The sequence below is a fragment of the Gambusia affinis genome, linkage group LG14 (genome assembly GCF_019740435.1).
Source record: "Gambusia affinis linkage group LG14, SWU_Gaff_1.0, whole genome shotgun sequence".
Lineage (NCBI taxonomy): Eukaryota > Metazoa > Chordata > Actinopteri > Cyprinodontiformes > Poeciliidae > Gambusia > Gambusia affinis.
In genome coordinates, this window is record NC_057881.1 from 8,770,020 (window position 1) to 8,792,516 (window position 22,497).

At 37.6% G+C, this 22,497-nt stretch overlaps 1 protein-coding gene across 16 annotated transcripts in view; it reads right to left on the bottom strand.

Moving 5' to 3' along the window:
- rbms3 (RNA binding motif, single stranded interacting protein) overlaps nucleotides 1-22,497 on the bottom strand; it is a 312,168-nt gene that overhangs the window by 149,555 nt on the left and 140,116 nt on the right. For all 16 annotated transcript variants that reach the window (XR_006372710.1, XR_006372709.1, XR_006372711.1 and 13 more), the window contains one exon: nucleotides 17,001-17,059. Coding sequence is in view for 13 of the 16 variants with exons in the window: in XM_044138143.1 (XP_043994078.1) it covers nucleotides 17,001-17,059 (59 nt within the window). In the remaining 3 variants the exon portion in view is untranslated. The remainder of the gene's footprint in view (nucleotides 1-17,000; nucleotides 17,060-22,497) is intronic.

Genomic DNA, 22,497 nt, shown 5'->3' on the forward strand with positions numbered 1-22,497 from the left:
GGTGCCCTCTGATCCACTGTTTCAGGAGGAAAGTGTAATTAGAACAGGATAATAGCTGCTAGATTTTCTGTCGGAGGGGGTTAAGCATAAACTCAAATGTTTAAGTACACATGAAAACTTACTTTTACCCTGTCATACATGTAGACCGTTTATACAAATAGAGAGGTTGTTACTTTCTCTCTCATTTGTGCTGCAGTGGCGGAGAGGGGTCATTTTCTTGTTGGATGGCCGTTAGGGAGAGCAGGGTAATGTGAAAATCATAACCTGTGGTGGAAGAGAAATCGAGCGCGAGGACTGATTAATGGCCAGCTGTTAGAGTGGCTCTAGGAGGGGTGGCTCTTTAATTGTGGAAATATGAAGAGCCAGAGTAATATGTCCTGATTCAAGTAGGCAGATTTTTTTTTAATTTTTTTTCCCCAAAGGTAATTTTTCATCCAGTATTATTTTTCAACTACCTGTAATTAAACAGTGCATCAAACTGTTCTGTTACATTAAATGACACCTAAGATCAGTGGTAAGAACATGACAAATATATGTATGTGGGTGAGTTTGATTAAAAACTGAAAACAAAACAAAGAAACAAAAATTGGTGAGATGTACATATAAAGAAAAAAAAATTCTCTTTAGGGGAACATTTTAATCTGAAACTACTTAAATCAACTGGATGTTAAAGAGTAGCAAAACCCCAAATCAACTGTTTCTGCAGTTAAACACTACATAAGGAGGGATATCTTTATGTTCCTGTGCAAATGATGACATTTTGACATTTAAAATCATCTTAGTGCTGCCCTCTTTGGGTTGGAGGGTGGCCACTGCAGTTGAATTTTCCTATTGGCTACAACTGCACAGTTTGTTCGATGTCTATGTCACAGTCCCACATTTGGGTAAAACACAATCTAACTCAGGCACACATAGTGTTAGAACAAAAAATGTTCATGTATTTTATTAGGACTTTATGTGACATGTGACAAGTGGCATATAATTATCAAATGTAATAATAATAAAGTATGCTTATTTTCCAAATATAAAACTTAAAAGTATTGTGTGCATTCGTATTTGTATTCAAGACTAATTTTTGCTAAAATTACAGCTATAAGTCTTTAGCTGTATGAGTCAAAAAAAAAAAAGTGTACAGTCCAGAAATGTGATAAGCGACCCACTACTGCAATGTATAACTTAACAAAATCATAAGATGCTAGTAGTAAATAATAATAGCTTCAGTGGAACTAAAAACATTTAAAAAAGGACTGCCAACAATCAAACAACCTTCCCTCTTAATTTTGCTAAGGTGGCTAAAGGACATTTTGTCCCTCATCAGATGACTACAATGGGAAGCAGAAGTTTACATATTTAAGAAAAGCTGTCAAACAAACTGAGAAATCGCAACAAATTCCTTTGATATGTTGTGGAATTGAAGCGTACTACAACATAAAATGGAAAGCCTCAGCAAAGCAAAACTACTTGAGAATATGTGTTCACAATCAATCATTTGGAAATGCCTATAGATGATGGAAACGGTTACAGTGATTTAAAACAGCATTTAACCCAGACGTTTTTGATAAGATAGCTTTTCAAAATAACCCAATCCATAATTTCAGACATCCTGATCTCTTTCTGTCTACATGCTGTGAATTTATTAGCACTGCATAAAATTTCAGCAGCACTGTCAGCCTACCGGTTCCCTATTAGCACTCTAAAATAACTGCATCATACTGTAAGCTAAACTTAGAAACCACCGCTCTTAGCTTATGAAATTTAAGTTTGATTGTTACCTGAATGTCTTCTGACATTTCGAGTGCAGCATCCTACATGCGATATCTGAGCATGTCATTGCAACATCCAGTTGTGCCTTTAATTCCGTAAGCATTTTTTGTTTAATTAAACGTTAGTATCCATTTTTCACTCATAACAGGTAACATTTTGCAACCATAACATATGAAGGTCAGATCCTGCCACATTATTTTTATACACAGACTCTGTATGACTGTATTCTCATTCTTCCCACTAATGATGGAATTCAGATCTTTTTAATTTGACTGAGGTGACAATATAAATAAAGCCCCATTCCCCTTTAGTTCCACTCATTAGAGTATTTTAACTCCGCATTTAGGCAAAGCATGTAATGTAACTGAGGCCCTTCTGGGAAATGATTCACTTTAATAATCAGACCATTCCAATGGTGAACACTTGAAACTGCTGATTACAAATTTAATATTCACACCATTACCACCTGGAGTGCACTTATCAAACTTTAAACAGAATGAGGATTTTGGAAACGCTGACCCATATTCTGAGAGGTGGAAAGAGAGAGAAGAGAGAGAGAGAGGATAGCGCACAGAGGGAAGAAAGAGGTTTTCTGGGGTCAGAGGAAGAAGACCCAACTGACTATGTGAACTGGCAGCAGAAGTAGGTCCAGTTTGCTCTTTTACTGTGCAGTTATTCTGGCTGATATGTGCATTATGACTCCATGATGTGTAATATTATAACCACAAAATAAAACTATTACAGGTTTAAGCGAAAGAAAAAGGAGATTCATAACTGAAAGAGATGCAGGAAAAAAAAAATCATCAAATTGTGCTTCTATCAGACAGAATGGTTGAGTGATTATCATTATTGTTCTCTGAATGAATCTGCAATTATTCTGACTCATCCAGAGGATTTCAAGGAAAGCTTAACGTATGATGGTTAGATATTAAATAATTATGCTTCTAGACTGAGGATTAAGGTTAAAATTTACTTGTGCTTAATATAAGTTGATTTTTAAATGTGTAGAGACAAAATGGTCTAAAAGAAAATACTAAAAACAAATATCAGTTATTTTAAATGTTGCAAAGAAATAAATATACAGTATTCAGTTTTCAATACGATATTCTTTTGAATTATATAGATATTTTTTTATATATCTGAAGCTTTTGATGTATTTATTTTTTCAACAAAGTTTCCCTTCTTAGAACCTGACTATTTATGTGCATCCTCAGAAAGTAGGATTTTTACTTTCTTTTTATCGTGACTATTTTTATTGGAGACAACAGGAGACATTTTTAGAGCTTTTAAAAAGTTCCCCGCCAGCATTTATTGGACAAATGTAAAGACAGAAGATTGACATTTATTTCTTGCTTTGTTGTGCATCAACACAAATCTTGCACTTTTATTATCATTCAGGCCTTTTTATTGATAATGTCAGACAAACAAAACCAACATTAGTTATACTGCACAAAGCTAAGAGTACATTTGCTTCTAGGATTTTTTATATGAGGTTTAGGCTGTAAAATTAAGAAAAATAAATCTGTTTGTTACTCAAAACTAAGTGGTTGGTTCAGATCTTGACTTGTATAAGTAAACTTATTACAGAAGTACAATTAACACTTTGCCTCACCTTTGCAAGAACAACATGTGCTCTGCTGCATGTGGATTTTTTAGCACAAGCGAGACTAAGATAATTAAAAACTAATTAAAGATTTGCTTGTTTACTATCAGTGGTACAACACAACACAGGACGATTTAAACAAAACCCGAATTTGTCTTTATATTTTTCTTGTCATTAGATGTTTTGGGCAGAAATCTTTTTAGATCAAAACACTATTTGCTTATCTCCATAAAGGTGAGATGCTTATATGCAAACTAATTGCATGAAGGCAAGTTACCTTGACAGAACTTGCTTTCGTGAACAAATATCTTCCATTAAGTGACTTTATTATCAGTTTTGAGAACTATACTTGCAAATTCAAAATGCAGGTTTAAGAAAAATTGGAAACAACAGAATATATTGTATATTCAGAAGATTAAAATTGATTGCCTAACCCTGAACTCACAAAATTCTGAATTTATAATTTTAAAGTTGCTACAAATCTTGAGGTTTAAACACGAAACACAATTTTTTAAAGATTTTTTTAAGTGCTCAAGGAATATTACAAAAAACATAAAGACAGAGGTGAGAAATGTTATGTTTTTTGAAACAGCCCACAAATTACTAGTTGTCAACATTTAAATATATGCATTTTAGCCAAATGCAATGTCTATGACAGGCATGTTTACTGCTGCACTGATCCTTGATTCTTGATCTTCACTTAGCTGAAGAAAAAGTCAATTAGGTTGTAAACGGTTAAATAGCCATGCTAGACACATAAGAAAGGCTCACATCATCATGAAGATGCGTGCAAATGTTGCCAGAAAGGAAGGTTTCTCAACCCAAGTCAATGTTGCACTGCCTCTGTATTTAGTAAGTACACTTTCTCAAGTTACAATCTCAAGAGGGATGCAGGGGGCAAGGTGTTGCTTTGAAGCCTCTACGCAGATAGAAACACCCAATCGATTGCTGTCACTTAAATGCAGCTCAAAGTGACGGACTACATGAATGGCTGCTGATAATATTATGTAGTTGCACACCAATATGCACACGGAGTCGCTGAAGGACACGTGCAGACAGGGAGAATGACACCACCACACACTCTCTCTCACAGACACACAAACAGAGAGTAATGTGCAGACACACAGACAGTCTGAGAGGAATAAAGAGAACATGAGCTGCCATATCATATTTCCTGGTCTGGCTCTAACTGGTAGCCTGTCAAGATAAAAGGACCATCTTCAATCAGTTACTACATGACAGTGCTGTACTACCCTTGCCTTGCCTTTACTCTGTGCTCTGTGGATGTGCTTGTGTGTACAGGAGGCAAGGTGCTCCATAACATAGTCTCTTTAAAAAGGTGTAGTGGCATAGTGGATGTCACCTCGAGCCACGCACACGCAGCAGTCTTCAGCAGAGAGCGGAGATAAGGGACTCATTACAGAAAGAATCAACGTATCAATCAACGTTGCATCATTCTTGCATTCGCCATCAAATTATGCTAATCCTAATTACTTCTGGGGAAATGACTATTCTTTATCTGCTAATAGTCAGGATTGTTTGGGGTTTCCTGCCTACAACATTCACTATTATTCTCTCCAATATATCAATTTTTCACGTTTTCATTTTCAGCACTAATGATCCCATTTTACACTCCATACAATAGAATAATAATGCCCTAAGCATGAATAATGAATCAATGTCAGGTTACAGAGACTTACAATGGACTGCCAGCCAATTGTTTACATGTTTGTGAACCATTAAGTAAGTTCTGAAGTAGCCATTGTGTGAGCGCTATTAATTACTTTGGTTGCATGTATGCAAATAACTCAAACATTAGATGGACTGTAATACACATGAGAATTCACAAATATTATTTTGAATTAAAGTATAGTTTTGTTTAAAGCTGATTCTGCCTAAATATATCTGATTAGAAACACAATTTATTAAAATATTCAAGCTGATATTTAGCATATTTAGGTATAAAGAACATATGCTGTAGTTTTGAAGTGATGCTCCTTTTAGAATATCTTTTTTTGAGAGATGTCTGTCTCATTTCATATCAGAGGCTCTTGGTTGAAGGATAATTTTATAATTAAAATGTGTCATAGTCATAAAATGTTTACATTCAAGTGCTAATTAAATGGTATACCTGGTCTACATTAGCAAATTAATTAGTGCTAGCATATCAGCTAACATTAGCCTGTTTTGGCAGTTATGCTTTATAAGGTAACGTTAGTTAATAACTTACAACACTGCAACAGTTACAACTGAAAGCCACTTGAAATAAAAAAAAATAGCTCTTCTTCAAAAGAACTAACAAAAGAAAGCGCATGCTAACATGGTAAAGTGAACATGTTAGTTAGATCTGTATTTTTTGTTTTAATCAAACTTAAGCAGAAAATTTAGAAACAGGTAAAACAAAAGAAAACTTTAAGAGTCAAATGCCTTTTGATTGATTTCAGGCTTGCAGTAAAGCTTGAAGATGGTTTAAAAGTAAAAATGATTAGAAAGGACAGAGCCTAACATTAAATATGGTCATCTCTGTTTTCTCATTCGTTTACGCATTTAGTAAAACCTTCATGTCCTAGAAGCTATTTATCTTTGTGTAGTTGCGACAAGTCTCTCTGCCTTGCAGGGTGGGTGGGTGTTGAATTTTGGGGGGCTGTGGTACGCTGAACAAACACTGAGGCAGAGACCAGTGGTTTTACAAAAGTGAAAAAGGCATCCATGACTAACTGTGGCCAAGCCAAGACTGCCTTGGTCACACTCCAAACCAAAAGGAGAGCATCCCAACTGGGACGCATTCCTCTGTCCTCCATTTACCCCGCACCACCAGCAGCTGAGTTTGGGATAAATTCTGTGGCTACTAAACCATGAGTATTTGTAGAGTGAGTATAAACGCCCGTGTGTTACCTTCACATTTCTTGTGCTTATGTATGTGCATGTGTAGGTCCATAAGTAAACAAAGGAAGATGATAAATGTATATTTCTGTTGCAGAGCCCCGCAGAGAAGCATCTGCATTGCAAATAACTTCTCAGCCATAAGTATTTAAAACTTCTGACCACATGACTGTCATCAGCACAGTGACACTGCAGAGAAGTGACAAGACAGAAGCTGATCCCTCCAACACCAGACTACAGCTTAATGTTCCATCTGACATTCATAAAATATACAGATTTGCTTCAATCTCAGATTGAAAAACAGCTTCCAACAAATGTGCGGCTTCTGCAGCTCTACAAATTGGAGGGCACTCATTTTCTTGTCCAGTGTCCAAATGCTACCTTCCTCGTGCCTGGTGAGAAAACTCATTTGTTGTAGAATAACTCACATAGAAGACTATTCTATTCTAGACACTAGTGACAAGATAGCAGCAGGGGCAATTAACTTATCAACCTTCCAATGGATTTATAGCTAAAGCATACATCTCGGCCTGAAGCAGCCAGGTTACTGGGTGTATTGTATTGTATTTCTTGTCATTTTCCTCTGCAGGTGTAGGAGTATCCTTGTCAGAAAGCCGCAGTCTGGATCTGCGGAGGGCAGAGAGCCAGGGCTCAGGGCCAAAGAGGCCACTGGCAGCTCATTGTGACGATGACAAACTGAGCACATGGTTACAAAAATAAGTAATTCTTCATCCAATATCTGTGCAAGCATTATAAATAGGATCTATATAACCATGAGGCACCTGAATTACATGTTCAACTTTGTCTGCCCTTCAGAGAATAATGGAGGGATTTTACATAGAAATGAAACAAATGTATTGATTTTATGTGGTGGTGAATCTGTAAGCAAAATTTTATCATTTACACATAGGAATACAGTTTAAACTTAAGTACTGTAGCCCACAACTAAATATTTAATGACTGAATGTAAAAATAAATAAATAAATGATCATTTCTTGTAAATATATAATTTTAAAATCCCTTTTCACGTAAAAACAGCTCAACATACAAAGTATATACCATGTTTCCTCACCTATACACAGATTTACTGGAGGATTTAATGTGCATACCGAGTAAATTTCTCCTTCATACACTCGGGGAGAAGAGCACATCAGGGGCTTCTAATTACATGATGACCCTGCTCTACCTCTTGAGTCACAGCCACCCACAATCAATTAATCTAATAACCCAACTGGCTAAGAGTTTCTCAGAAAGCATCACTTCTTTAACAATTATTGCTGGAGTTAACTTTTTCTTTATCCACTTACAGCAGTTTATTTCACAATGTTGCAGCTGTACCCTGACCACAACCAAGGAGGTATTTTAGTTGTGTTGGGAAATAATGAGGATTTTTTTCCCCCCCACCAAAAGCAGCGTGAGAGCGAGCTCTTTAGTGGTTCTATAGAAACACAGCAAAGAGACAAAAGTGCTTTCCCCAGCCAGAGGACCACCTCAGTGGAAATTCATTGTTTTCTAACAAAAATATGGTAATTTCGATTAAATTCAAATTCTAATATATTGTTTTTATCCCAAAGGGAAATTTGATGTTGTCATAACTCCTATCCTCCAGGTTTTTGTGGACCATAGTGCTGTAGGCAGAAAGGATCTCTGGAAGCAGCCAGTATTGCAATCAATCTGAAGACTGATGCTGTATGACGGTATCATGACCATCATGACATGCAGAGACTGTATTCTACAATAACATGTCATGAATGACGCCATTAGTTGTTGGTAAGCAATACTAATCCCCCTGATTTGAATTTATCACTCTGCATTAAATTTCTGTCTGGCTGTATGATTAAAAAGCCAAGCAGAGAGAAATGTTGGAGTTGGGGTTATGAACTTACCCATCATGATCTACATGGTTTGAGTTTCATTCTCTCTCTGTTCTTTGGTCCTACTAAAAAACTGAAAAGCTTCCTTTTTAATTTTTCTTGATATTTTTGAAATCTTAGCTTAGGTTTGATTGGAGCTTGTAATATGTTAAGTAGTCGCTCCCATTTTAAAAACAGTACCTTGTTGACAAGGTTGAACATAATAAAACGGTTTAAAATTGAAGTAATAAGAGCAAAATCCTTCCAGGTGCACAGCATCAAAAACCAGAGGAAATCACTGTCCAACCATGCAATGCCTCAATCAATAATTATGAACAAGTCAAGAAAATGAATAAATTTGAATAACACAACTACTCCAACATGTCACCATGAGCAGCACAATTCAAGAATTCTTGTAATTCTTTTTAAAAAAAGGAGCACAGTGGAGAGAAACAATTTACAAATTGTATCTATCCAAACAGATGTTTATTATTTTCTGCATAATTCATAAAATGAAACTGATTAAGCTGATTTTTAGAACAGTTTTTTGACCAGCATTTATTATAAGTGCTCAGTGGTTACCAACAGGAGCTGCTCATACCTTTTCATGGAGGCACTCACAAACTTTGATTGGTTAGAATTGATTCCTGTGAAGTTCTGCTAATAATCAACAGATTTTTCTGTGATATAGCCAGAATTTTAGGCAGAGGGGGGGGAAACAACTGACACTAAGCCATCAAACACTGGTAAATAATTCAACCTGACCACTTTAACACGCAACATCAGCTGAGTTTAGGGTAATACAACAAAAAGGCATTCTGGTTTAGAAGTACAGCAAAATTCAAAATCAAGTTTTAGGAAAAAAAACAGATGCTTAAAAGGAGAATTTTTGATGAAATTATGTGACTCAAAGATTACACTCAACATCCTTTCATCATAATTTTGAACAATTTGTGTTATTTGACAGTTGTCTTTATATAAATTTAGACAATTGAGTCACATTATAGTTTTCCCTCTTTACTGAACACAATAGAAATCATAGTGACAAACATTTCCTTACCCTGTCAGAGCGACTTTCATCTGTTTTCTCCCTTTCCTTTATTGTTTCTCTTTTGTTCTGTCTTATTATCATTCCTTAATTAGCTCATACGTGTTCACACTCATTAGCTACAGCATTGCACCATATGGCATTTTGAAGATTTCCGGATATAAAATTAGGATACCAGTTAAACGACTGTTTTCACTGAATATGTTTGCAAGAAAAGATGCTAAAAGCTATATTGCCATCCATGATGTCTTCATTCAAAAACGTACATAATCAACATTGCCATATTACACTAAAATGAATTCCTTTATCTCCTAATCTTTGAGCTATAGAAGACACAGATAACCTTAGGAGAAAAATAAGAGCAATTTGTTGAATTGCAGCAACATATTGCTTTATTATGAGTGCCTCTAAGCTGGGTAAGATAATTCCAAAAACACTGATGTACAACCTGTGAAGAGCAGTCAAGAAGGTTTGAGGAGTGGGCTTATTATTTGTCAAGAGCTTGTTAAAAGGTGACCCGGGGCAAAATCAAGAAGATCTACACATTGAAACATTCAATAATGCACAGAAAGCTAACATTTATGCAATATACATTGATGTAAAAGTACAAAACAACAGCATACAAACTCATGCAACAACATTGGGTACATAACAGTCTGTAGCTGCCCAGTGCAAGTACACTCACACCTTTGCACACATTCAGATTTGAATTAAAACATAACTGCATAGCTCCTCACTGATGGGAAAGTTTCATAGTATAGATATTTTTACACAAAGAGCAAGTGCAGCTCCTCTTTCACACTTCTCTTTCACTTCACATATGGAATGTCTTAAAATAACGTCTCCTTTATTCCACCTGTACCTGGAGACTGCTAAGTTTTGCATTCAGGGATGGTTATATCTCCGGCAGCACTATACGATCCTTACTTCAACATCAGTATAATATATAATAAAATCATGCCCAGTCCAATACCAAGCTAAAAAGATGAGGTGACAAACTAAATATATGAACAAAGCCAGATCACAGAATAGCCTGTTGTATTGGATCATGGAGAAAATCTCCAAATAGAAACTTTAGAATCGAGACAAAGACAGATCATTCACTGGATCCAAATGAATGTACAGCTCATTTTTTAGGTCTTGCATCTGTTAGTCATTCATGAGAAACGGCTCTGCCGCCCACAGCTAGAATTCCTATTCATTGGAGTTATGATTTATGCCACCCTTAACTAATCAAGGGTATGATCATTAGTCAGGGGATGTGCAGAGGGTGAAAGCCATGGCAGTTAGGTGGAGAGTTGTATCTAATACAGTGTTTCTCTTGCATTTTATGGCTTAGGTTAAGGATAAGAAATGACTGGAGATACACCTCCTCACTGGAGGTGAGCTCACTGGAGTTTGCCAAGGCATTTTGTGAAATTTGTTTAAAATGTAATAGTCTTTTAAAGACTTCTTTATAATCAACTGGGTTGCTTTTTTTATCCACATTGTTCCTTAGGAAGGGGGATTGCTGCAAAGTCATGATGCAATCTGCAGGACTTTGACTTTCTTAGACATAACTGTTTACCAAATCTGTTCACAAGTATTGTTAATCAAACCTCGAGTCTTACTCAAATTTAAACTCTTCATCTTTTTTACTTTAGTCACAATTTCCCATCTCAGCTTTTTACTGAATGACATAAATGATGGTGAACTGTTTATGTGTTAGAGTATAATTTGGATTAGTTTGGATTTTACTGGAATGTATATAACTGGGTCTGAATTTGACAAAATGACCGGTTTGCATTGGATTAATATGAGCTTAAAAGTGTTTAATATAACTCGATATAAATTGTGCACCTGATTGTCTTGTAAAGTCCCTTGACACGGTATTTGTTGTGATTTGGTGATTTACAAAACCAAAAATGGAAATCAATTAAATCCTACGAGCTAGTGGAAAGAAGAAATTACAGCTACCAAAAGTATCAACAGTGATATTTTAAACATGTTTCTATTGATACAAACTTCAAAATGTAAGATTCCTACTTCTGACAAGATGAACTAGAAATCCACAAAAAGAGGAGACAACTACACTGCATGTGAAAACAGCACAGGAAGTGGATGGAGTACAAAAGGTCAGAACTCAAGGAATGTGCTGCTCGTAGCCAGGCTTCGTCTATTTATGACAAGCTTAGCCATTCGGATATCTACTTGGTGAATGGCCAGCTTGAACCTTACAAGAATGGAGACAGAGATAGAGCAGGGACTGGGGGAGGCGCTTATGGTGGGTTCCTGTGTGTATGCGTGATTAGAAGATGTTAACAAAGGCTGTTGGTGTTATCCAGTAAGGTTCTGCACACTGAATCTGCCCAGATCAATGTGATTATCTCTCAGCTATTGCTAATTAGAGTCATTAATTCACAATGCAAGCAGGAAACAGCACACACTTACTTTCCCTTCCTCCTTTGGCTGATCTCGCCTTTCTCTGAAATGGCTCTGAGAATGCAGAGCCTCTTGGAAAAGGTCTGTGTGTTGGCCACACTTCAGTCGAGATTCTCATCTGCACATAATTCACTTTCAAAGGGCAGAGAGGGCGGCAAAGAGAATCCTTAATTGTGCCGGCACAGTGTCAAACATAGACAAATGTTTATATCTTGGCCCTCTAATGAGAAACCAATAACGGATGCAAAAAGCTTTCTAAGCCCCCCACACCCACCACGGCTATGCATGGACATGACAATGAGAAACAGGCCATATTGGAGAACTTTACCTCATTCATCAATAGTGCTCATGTCCAGTCATGGAATACTCTACTTAGGCTACCCACTTATGCAGCAATAAATCTGTTTTACAGAATGTGACTTTGTCTGTATTTCTCCATCAGATTAATCCTTGGGGGAAGCAGGGGGTCTTCAAGCTTCAACAGTCAAATTCCTCATAGTCTTTTAAGGTGAAGTAAAGAGGCAGCATGTACTTTCAAATAAGACCAAGCTGGATCAATATCCCAAACGAGGGGAAAGAAAACACCATGCAATGACTTTTTGATTTGAAAACATATAAATTTGTGTCATAGTATTCACTCAAACAGTAAAATTTCTCAACATACTGATCGGAATTTTACAGACTGTCAGTACGTCGCAGAGCAAATGTAACAATAATTCCTTCAAGATGCACTTTTATGCAATGCCGCTGAGAGTTTTTAGCATCCTCGTATAAAATGGACAAGAAGTTCCTGGGCAAAGAAATGAACAACACACTACAGAACACGCAGAGAGGAGAATATCTCCTCATCTCATCTGTCCTCCACTATTCACTGCGGTGGTGGTGGGCCTGTAACAGCGGAATGTCAGTCCAGCCAGTGAAACGCCACGCTTTTATCTCCCAGTGGTGGAGGAGGAGGAAAATAAGGGTCCTTCAAAGGGCTGAGGTCATTTCCTGTGCCTCAAGGCACCGACAGAAAAAATAAAATGTCTTCATTTGGTCGGCCCTGCTTTATTTCAAATGCCGACGCCACCATTTAAGAGGGCCCTTGTGGGCACGGATGGCAAATGAACACTTTTGTGTTGTCGCAATTTATCCCCTTTTTCCTACTCCCCTCGCCCTTTTCAACACCCCTGCTTTGTCTTTGATGTAAACCGCAAAACATGGTTGTATGTTTTTTTAAGTGTGTGTAAAAGTGCAGGGACAGATATACAGATGATAGACCAAGAGAGAGGGAGTAGGTAAAAACAGGCAAAGATGAGATGTGCAAGGCTGTAGAGGAGCATGAGAGCGACAGTGTGAAATTAAGAGCTGAATGGTTCCTCTCATCCACAGCCCTCTACAGCCCCAAAGCTCTTTCATAACTTCCTGTTTTTTCTCTGAACTGGGAAACATCCAAAGCACATGTGTGTAGTAGGAATGCACTGTTCACATCCAACTTATATTGTGTGTGTGTATGTGTGCGTGCGTGGACATGTGTGTGTGTGTGTAATAAAGTAACGCAGCAGTGAGCGAGTGAGTCAGAACTGGCAAGATAAAGAGGCTCAATGAAGGGCCTGCGTGGTGCGGTGGAGGAGAGCAGCCGGAGCAGGCAGACAGGCTCACATGCTGGGATGTTAGGAGGAAGAGTGATAGATCTATTGCATGGCCACTGTTGCTGCAAGAGCAGAACACACCTCGGGCAGATGGATGGGGAGTGCGTGTGGGGGTACGATTAATCTTTGCGAGTTTGCCCTTTGTGTTGGAGTGCGTGGGAGAGTTGTATTACATGGTCTTGGAGTGTAGTTTTGAGATGTGGTACTTCAAACAGGGCTTTATAGTACTTCTACGGCTACTGAAGGGCACATGTAGCAGACAGATGTATGGTAGAGGAAAGAGGAATGCATGTTCATGTTAGTGCGTGGGTATTTGTCATGGTTTGTTTGTTTGTGCTTTGGAATACACCTGACCTGTAAGCACAGAAAACATCGACACTTGTTTTTTTCTGAAACACTCCCACTCCTATGATTCCACCAAACATCTCACCCAGTATCCTTTCTTCCATCTTTATTGTTCAGTTTATTTCTCTTTTATAGCCTTTTTTACTGGTGAAACACAAAGGTTCCACTATAACACAACCTTAAAATGCTCATATAGAGGAAATAACTTTTATTAGGTACAGCTAATTAGAAAACGTGTCTAATTGTTTGATATTACAAATAGCAAATCAGCCAATTACATGGCAGCAGTTGAAATAATTTACAATTGGTGAAGAAGACTTAATACAGTTCACACTGGGAATCAGAATGGGTTAAGAAAGGAGAGTTATGTAACTTTAAAGTAGCATGATTGTTGTTGCCAGACAGGCTGCACTGAATAGTTAAGAAAGGGCTTATTTAATTGTATTTTCACTCACAACCATCTCTCAAGTTATATGGAAAAGGTAAAGTACCCAGCTAGTACAGCTGTGTGTGCAAAACAATCATGCTGATATGAGAGGTCAGAGGAGAGTAAGCAGACTGGTTTTTAAGTGGTAGAAAGAAAAAAGTAGCTGTACTTGTTGCAACAAAGGTATGCAGAATACCATCTTCAAACTCACAACAGGTCAAATGTTGAAGCACACCACAAAGTGTGCCACTTATGTCTGAGGTTACAATTCATACAGTTTGACCAAAATTGGACAACAGCATCTTGAAAACATGTTGCTTCATCCACTGATTTTTAGTTTCAGCTTTGATACTCAGCTCGTAAGTTAAAAATTTGGGATAAACAATGTGAAAGCATGCATCTTTTCTCCATTTTTTGCAGTTTAGACTTATGTAAGATGTGGGGGATATTTTTCTGAGTAAAACAATTTGATAACACTAGGGTGACCAAAAGTCCGTATTTCCCGGGACATGTCCGTATTTCACGTCCTGTCCCGGGCGTCCCGGGTTATTTTTAGAAAGTGAGGAAATGTCCTGTTTTTTAAGTTACCTTCATTGGACCATTAAATTTACGGGCACTAGGGCACTGCGCACGGCGCTGCGTGTGACGTAATTCCTGAGCCGCGTTAGTGCGGGCAGCCCTGTTGTTAATCCAACGTGTCGTGGTGTCGTCCCCCTGCCCCCCCCCCCCCCCCCCCGGCTCAAAGGTGCCCTGGTTTTCCCAAATGAAAATATGGTCACCCTAGATAACACATATCTGTGTTCTCTCATTTGCCACATTTATACATATGCATCCAAATCAAAGCAACAACAAATAAATATTTCTTTAAGTATTAGCTGTAATACCAATGAAGAAAGTGTTTTTTTTTATATTTGCAATAGCTGTTGCTTTTGTGTTTACATTAGTGATGTTTTATATATTTGTTTGAAACCTCTTAGCTTATGTCAAAGAAAAGATTTGCATTCTTACTCAAGTTTATCAGACCATAAAAGACCAAATATCACACAAATGTTTGCAAAAACATTCTTTGTGCATGGACGACTATAAAATGAGTTAAAAGGTAGCGTATGTACAAAAAACATACACTGCACACCGAGTTACTAATAATGTGACTAATGAGGTAAGAAATCCTGAGCACCAAGACATAAAAAGAAAATTCAAAAAATTTGGGAGAAAAGTTAATTTTCCCACAGCAACTGCGTAAAACGTGTGCTATGGCTCTGCCAAGACCTGCCCTGGTAGTACTGCCAATGTTGCGTGTAAAAAATAAGTACATAAAATGCTCCTTCTTTATGAGGAGCTTGTGTATTTTTTAAATTGTAAAATACTCCACTCATCCAGTTGAACTACAAAAACACACAAGACAGGAATGACGGAGGAAAGAGATCACAGTGTGATGGTGATTAGTTAACACTATTGATGCTTAAAAGCTGTCAGGGTGCAACAGATCAGGATGACCTGAAAATTTGCTTTTGTTTCAAAAATATTAATTGAAAAACTTTACAAGCATTTACTTTGACATTTTACATATTTCTATAAAAGAAAAGAAATACAAGCAGGTAATAAATAGACACAAAGATAGAGATGGAGAAGAAAAAAAAACAATGGACATAATTCAGATTGTCCTCCACCTGGCACATCTGATCTTAACCCTGAGTGTACAGGACCAAGAAGAGCATTGCTAACCGTTTAAATTCGCTTTTGCAACTAGGACTGTTTTTCAACTTGGTCTAAAAAAGCTCGACCTTGAAGTACATTTTTGGTATACATAATGAAACAGATCGCTTTGTGAAGTTTTCCATTACATTAAATTGTTTTTCAATTTAAGAATTGAGATTTTCCTTTCAAGCTTGCCAAATCCTTCATCTCACATTATTTTTTGTACTCTTCCTACAAGTCTCGTGTCGATCCACCGCCCTCTTTCCACTTGTAAAATTATGTTTTCCTCTTGGCATCTCAGTAGTGTTGCATACCAGGAGGGTGAGTTATGGCAAATGTTGTATCCCACACAACAAAGTGCTAAACTAGTTTGATTTTTTTTATACTGTGTGCTGTGCATAACTCCGGTTAAGGAGGGCACAGAGAGTTGTAAACATTTCATTTCTTCAGTTTTGTCGGACACAGAATTTCAAAGCGGCTTGTCACCTTGTTTTATAGCACTGCTCTTTATTATAATCCCTTTAATCTGAATTCTACACACAAATCGTTCCTACCAGCAGGCATTCATTGTGTTGCCTTTATTATCGAGCAGGACCTGTCAAGATGATCAAACTTTATTTTATCAACTAAATACTGGAGTTTTGACCCTGAGAATTGCCTGGTGGGATAACGTCAGATGTGCTGTATGGCTAAGAAGACAGCATCACCTTGAAAGGCCATGCTTCAGAGACTGGGAAACCACAAAAAAGCAATTTAAAGTATTGACGAAACTTCAATAGCTCTTTAACAGTGCTGCCAGACACCTTAAGGCGAGCACTATGCCATTTTTCTTATCCTCGTTCCTCTAATTCCTACTATTTTGTAGCTTCTTTGCTTAAATCTTTGCTGATCTTTATCATTAACAAGTAACTGCCTAAAAACATGTAAACTGCATTATCTGCAGCCATGCATGGCCTGTAGCAAAGACACTAAGAAGATGAGGGTGACGGAAATATTAACCGAGGTTTATCTAGTCCCATCCAGCCTGTTAGCGCTCAAATTACTCAAGAAAGTATATCAAGTTATTTTAAATATGGAAAAAAAACATGAAATAAAAAAGTACAAATGGAGGGCCTGGGGCCATTGCTGCCTGTAAAGCAGCGTAGCACCAACCAAGATAAGTTGGTGTTCATGAATTCTTCTTGGAGTGGTAAGTCAGCGGCTCCCTAAATCAGTGAGTTACAGCTTGCAGACTCTTTGGCTCAATTTCAATTTATACACAAGCACATATTGCTCCCTAAAGACAGATAGCATACTCAATGAAACAAAGAAAATAAGAACTTACCTTTGCACTGGTTAGTGTTCTTATCGAGAATGGCCTTGGTCGACACTATTTTTCCATACCTGTAGAGACAGAGAGAGCGCGGTCAGCATTCTAAACCCCATGACACTGAAATGTTGGAGCAGTTTATTCAGATCATCAACCTGTGGTCACAGTCATGTCTTATTTTTCATGTTATCTGCCATTTAAGAGCAACAAGCAATTTTCAGAGCCGTACAAATGTCAAAAGCCATTGGAAAGAGAAATCACTCGAGGTTAATAGCATTATGTGTGTGACTGACTTCAAATGACTGAGCAAGCCTCTGACATTTCAGAGAGCCATCGGACAATTCCAAAAGGTCTGATCGAACACAAATGCTGCAAATGGCCTTTTTTGTGTTTGCATAGTGTATAGAGTACATTTAATTCAGACTAATGTCCTTTAAACATTAAAGCTGTAAAACACATCGAGCAACAGAGCAAACGAAAAGGGAATTATAACTGTTATTTTAAGGTTCCCGTCTGCTTAAAGTTAAGTTGCTTTCCATTTATATTTTGGAGGTCAGGCAAACAGTCTGCTGGATCGGACAACAAACCTTAACAACCAAGCAAAGAGAAAAAAAGAAGATGTCCAGGAAGCAACTTCAAACACTGACATGAGTCAAGCTCTATAGGTTATATCCAAAATTCTTGGACTCCAAATGTTGGATCTGTAAGAACTGATTTATTATTTGAAGAAAGCTCCTAAATTAGATTAGGACAACACTCAAGGCCAAACCTCATTATGATTTTACTTCTTAAAATCAAATGAGGGTACTGTCAATATTACCTTCAGTAAAATCCTGTCTGTTCACTCCCTGTGAACACCACTTCTGACTGCTTGAGAGGGTGCGAACAACCAACCAGAATGCAACTCTACTTAAACATTGTTAAAGCAACAGAGGTTAACAAAAGAGCTGAACAGATAATGTTCTACTGTAGCTATATGTAAAACTGGCCAATGAAGCAGGATGCAAAACTAACCAAAAAATATTTAAAAAATTATCTCACAAAAGCGTTCAGGACTTGTGACCTTCTTCAAATTGCATAATGTTGCAACCATAACAGATTTGCTAAAGTGAGAGAAAAGTGATGCAAAAATTGTTGCAGGAATTTGAATCCAGCCCTCTTTCCACCGGGACCCAGAAAATAATTTTGTAAATGTAATGTATTTGTCTGAAATTTAAAGTATAAGGTGGTTAAATAATGGTGATTCAACAAAATACTAAGAGAGAACTGGACACATGTATAGGCCACATTTTCCAGACTTTTTGGTTGTAGTATAACTTTAGAAAACGTATCACAGCTTTTATTCTCAAAAACATAAATGTTCCAACAGTGACAGGTGGTTTGTTTCTACATGGATTCCAACTTGATCTTTTGAAAATTATATGTGACAATTTATTTCAAAAACATAGACCCGCATAAACCAATTGTTTCTTAGAATTCAGACAAAGTATAAAGTTAACTTGATTGGTCACCAAAAACTTTAAAATGTGGTAAAAACGTGATTAAAATCTCCCATCATCCAACCAGACATTTGTCAAAACATGGTGTGATCTGAATTTATGTTATTGGGAATCGTGTAAAAGTTACGAAATTGTTCACAACATTTTCAAATATAAAAATGAATTGCATACCAAAGTAGCTTAGTTATATTCTTGAGTGTCTAAAGAACAATCAATTCTTATGATTTACAAGAATTGAAAAAAGGACACAATAGGTCTCTTTAAATTGTCACAATTCTGCAGTACTTTGATGACAAAAAGTGTAAAATTAATGGGTGTAAAAACTTTTGCAAGGTGTCTTAATGAAGCTGAAGGTTTCAGTTTGCAAATCAGATTCCACAAGTGTCCAAAGTTCATCTAAAAACAACTGAATTTAATCATTTTCTTAGCGTTACAGTACTAATCTGTTTAAAGGAGTCTGTAGCCACCAATTGTTGGGTGAGGGTTTGATGTGTAAGCGAATCTCCAAAGCTTAAAAGATTTGCATCAGCTGACCTTTCCTGAGGATAAATGTGAACAAGTCAGAGACCTGACAAGCTAATTAAGGTCTAGTAGAAAGCATGAGAGCTCTCTTAATGTGTGGAAAGGTTTGCATGATGTTCACACCCCTTTTCCTTACTCTGAAATACTATAAAATAACATTTACTTTTGCTAAAGATCAAATAAAGGGGAATGGGGGGGCAAAATTTAAAAATTTAATCAGCTCTAGAACCATAAATATTTATCCCAGATCTCTGTGTGCAACAAAAATTTTGAAACATGAATTGAATTGTAGTCAGTTGTTGTATTTTCCTGTGTTATCTCAACAGAGCAACATGGAGTGTGAAAAGAAAGTGTGTGCCTAAACGTCTTTTGTGCACACAAATATATATCCTTCAGTATGAGGGCGTGTATGTGCAGCTGTTTATACAATTACACTTGCGCATTTGGCGTGAGTCAAGCAGTTCTTTGTCTGTTGAATGCACATCACAATGAATGAAGAGAGAAAAAGCAGGCGCATCATACACACACACACCCATACACACACCTTCTGTAGGGAAGACGCAGTGGTGCATCCCGGCCCATATTTCACCAGCAGGGGATAATTGTGCCATTTCTCAACGAGTGCCAGAGACTCTATTTACTGCATGCTGCGGTGGGATGGGTGGTGGATATGAACTGATGAGCTCCAAGAGGAAAACTACCAGCTCACGCATGTACACGCCCCAACACAGAAATAAACTCGCACGCATACACAATGAGTACTCACCAATCAGCGCATTGTCTCCCCTCAGCAGATAAAATAGGCCATTTTAGCTATAGGGATCCATAATCTACTTCAACAGAAAAGGCCCAAGGTGAAGTATTTGATCATACTGAGATACTCTCCGGCATAAGTACACAGAATGAACACAGAGCAAGGAGTGTTCATTTGATTAGAGAACAATCAGAGCTTGAATAGTGACTGCTGGGAGTCAGACTCTTTCTGAGATGCAACTGAGAAACTATTACAAGTAAAGACAAGTAAAGAATGTCACAAACATTATCGACAAATTAAGTACTACAAACCTGATTCAGAAGATTTTAAAGAGGAATAAGAAAAGAATGATTTGATTTTTTTTTTAATGGATAAAGCACCTTGGATGATATTGCTATTGGCTTGTTTATCTCTGAATCAGGCTTGATGCACTAGAAGACTGACTGCTTCTAGTGCATGCTTCTAATGCTTTGAAATCTACATGTTGATGCTGTGCTACATACATGAGTTAAAACCCGACAATAATAAATGTCCTAGCAAGTACCACAACAGCTGGTCACCATGGAGACTGAATTGGCTGGTGGTGTGACCTTGCTGACCAATTAGTTATAGATGTCTTGTCTAGAGATGTAATTGTTTCAGCTCCTAAATTCTGAAAAAAAATAAATAAATAATTGCTATTCTTCCAATTTTATAAACAGTTTTGTTTTCTTTTGGCAACTTTAACTGATGGCTAGGTTCAGGTTACAAAGCAAAGAAACGGGTCCCATTCAGTCACAACCAAGCTCTGTAACAAATTCCCATTTTAGCTGTTATCTGTACACAGTTCTTGTTTATTAGCTCCTCATAAAGTGCTAGACTTTTTTTAATTTTATGTTACTGGACATATAGCACAGTTTTAAATGTGCTCCATTATTGCAGAAATAAAATTGTTTATATTTTCTATAAAGGAGTAAATTACTTTTACTTATGAAAATGACAAGATAGGCCAGATTAGCACATAAAGAGGGTCTTGAAAAGAACATCAACGTCAAGCAGAAATGGTGGGAAACAGTTTCACATAGCAATGTGAAACCAAAGTGTCTATTACAGGTAAGAGACAACTTTTAAAAAATTATTTCAAATCTGCATCAGGTCAAAAAGGAAACCCTACTTTATAGACAAAATATGTGCACATTAATCATGAGCTTTCAATAAAGTGTAACACAGGTAAGAACTGGCTCTCATCTGGATTCAAATCACAAGAAATCAACAAATTAAACTGATAGATGTGTGGACCAAAGAAATACCATCAATGTCTTCATAGGAAAAGCAAAACTAAATGTTATGAAATGATGACACACAAACTACAGTGCAATATCCTTGCAAAGAGTGAAAAACATTTAAGTTTGTGTCAAAAATATAACAATCCAATCAGCAATTCATTGATAGTCTGGTGTACTGAACCAAACTATTTTCTTTCCCTTTCTGTAATGCTTCACACAAAGGTATATTCTCACTATACACTTTAGAGAAATGTGTGCTTTCAGTCTGGGAAGTAGTTAAAAAGCTCTGCGCTTTTGGCATAAATTGGGGGAAAAGTTCTCATTAAAACTTTGTTTGGACTCTGCAGAAGCAGGAGACAGTAGCTTGTTGATGCCAACTCATCACTGCTAGCCTCATTAAATGTTAAAGATGGCTCATCAATGCACACTATCTTCTGTCCTCAAAAAAAAAAAAAAAAAGACACCACAAAGATGCTGCAGGGAGATGAAAAGGCCTAGCAGCAAGGAGCCTGCTCCAGCCAGCTGAAGGAGGCATGCTGGATATGGACGGACGAGGTGATCATATATGAGATGCGTGTGTAGATGTGAACGACCCTGCTGGAGGCTCCTTCGCCTCTCTGCCAGCCAGGCCTGGGGTGGCTTTGATGTGACAGAGGGAGTCCCTGTGAAGCGCAGGTTTAACACTGATGCTGTGGCCAGGATTCAGCGCCTGTCTCCACTAATCCTATTTCAATCACTCTTGCAGCCTCTTATCTCTGACTCTGCTGGCCCACTGCCCTTTCTCTCCCTACAAATCTCCGCTCTTTTTCTTTCTGATTTTCTTTCTCTCCTCAAGTCTCTCTACCCGCTTCTACATCTTTCTTTTTCTGTAATTTCTTTGCTGTTGTTCCTCTCTTTCTCTGCGTTGGAATCCCATAGGAATAGTTCTGATGCAATATCATATCAACCCAACATACTGCCAGAGGTGAAATCTATAAAAAAAAAAAAGAAAAAAAAACAGCGCCTTTATGAGCTATTTTAAGCTGATGAAAACCTACAAGTTGTGTTGGATGTAAAACATGTCATTCATATGACAGCTGTCTGGGCACTGAGATGTGATGAAAATCAAGCTCAGCCTGAAAGCTCGGCTTCACTATTAAAAGGAGAGCAGCTGCAAGTGCGTCAGTGACAATCCCGGAACTACATTTCCTTCTCTCACTCTTTTGGTGGATAAAAGGATCCAGGCGTTTTCCATTTCTATCGTTGGGGCTGGGAAACTGAAGTGGATCTTAGCTGAATGTGGGCAGTGAGAGAAACCAGGCTAGAGCAGAGTAACACGTCACTGTGGTGTTGCTGGTACGCAGAAAAACACAGAGCAGAACGATGGAAGGACCACCCAGCTGCTCTGCACACACTTTGCCCGAACGCTCTAGTCAGCATCGCCCGAAGTCTGTGGTTACATCTTTGCGTAATTACTCAACACAGTTTTCATA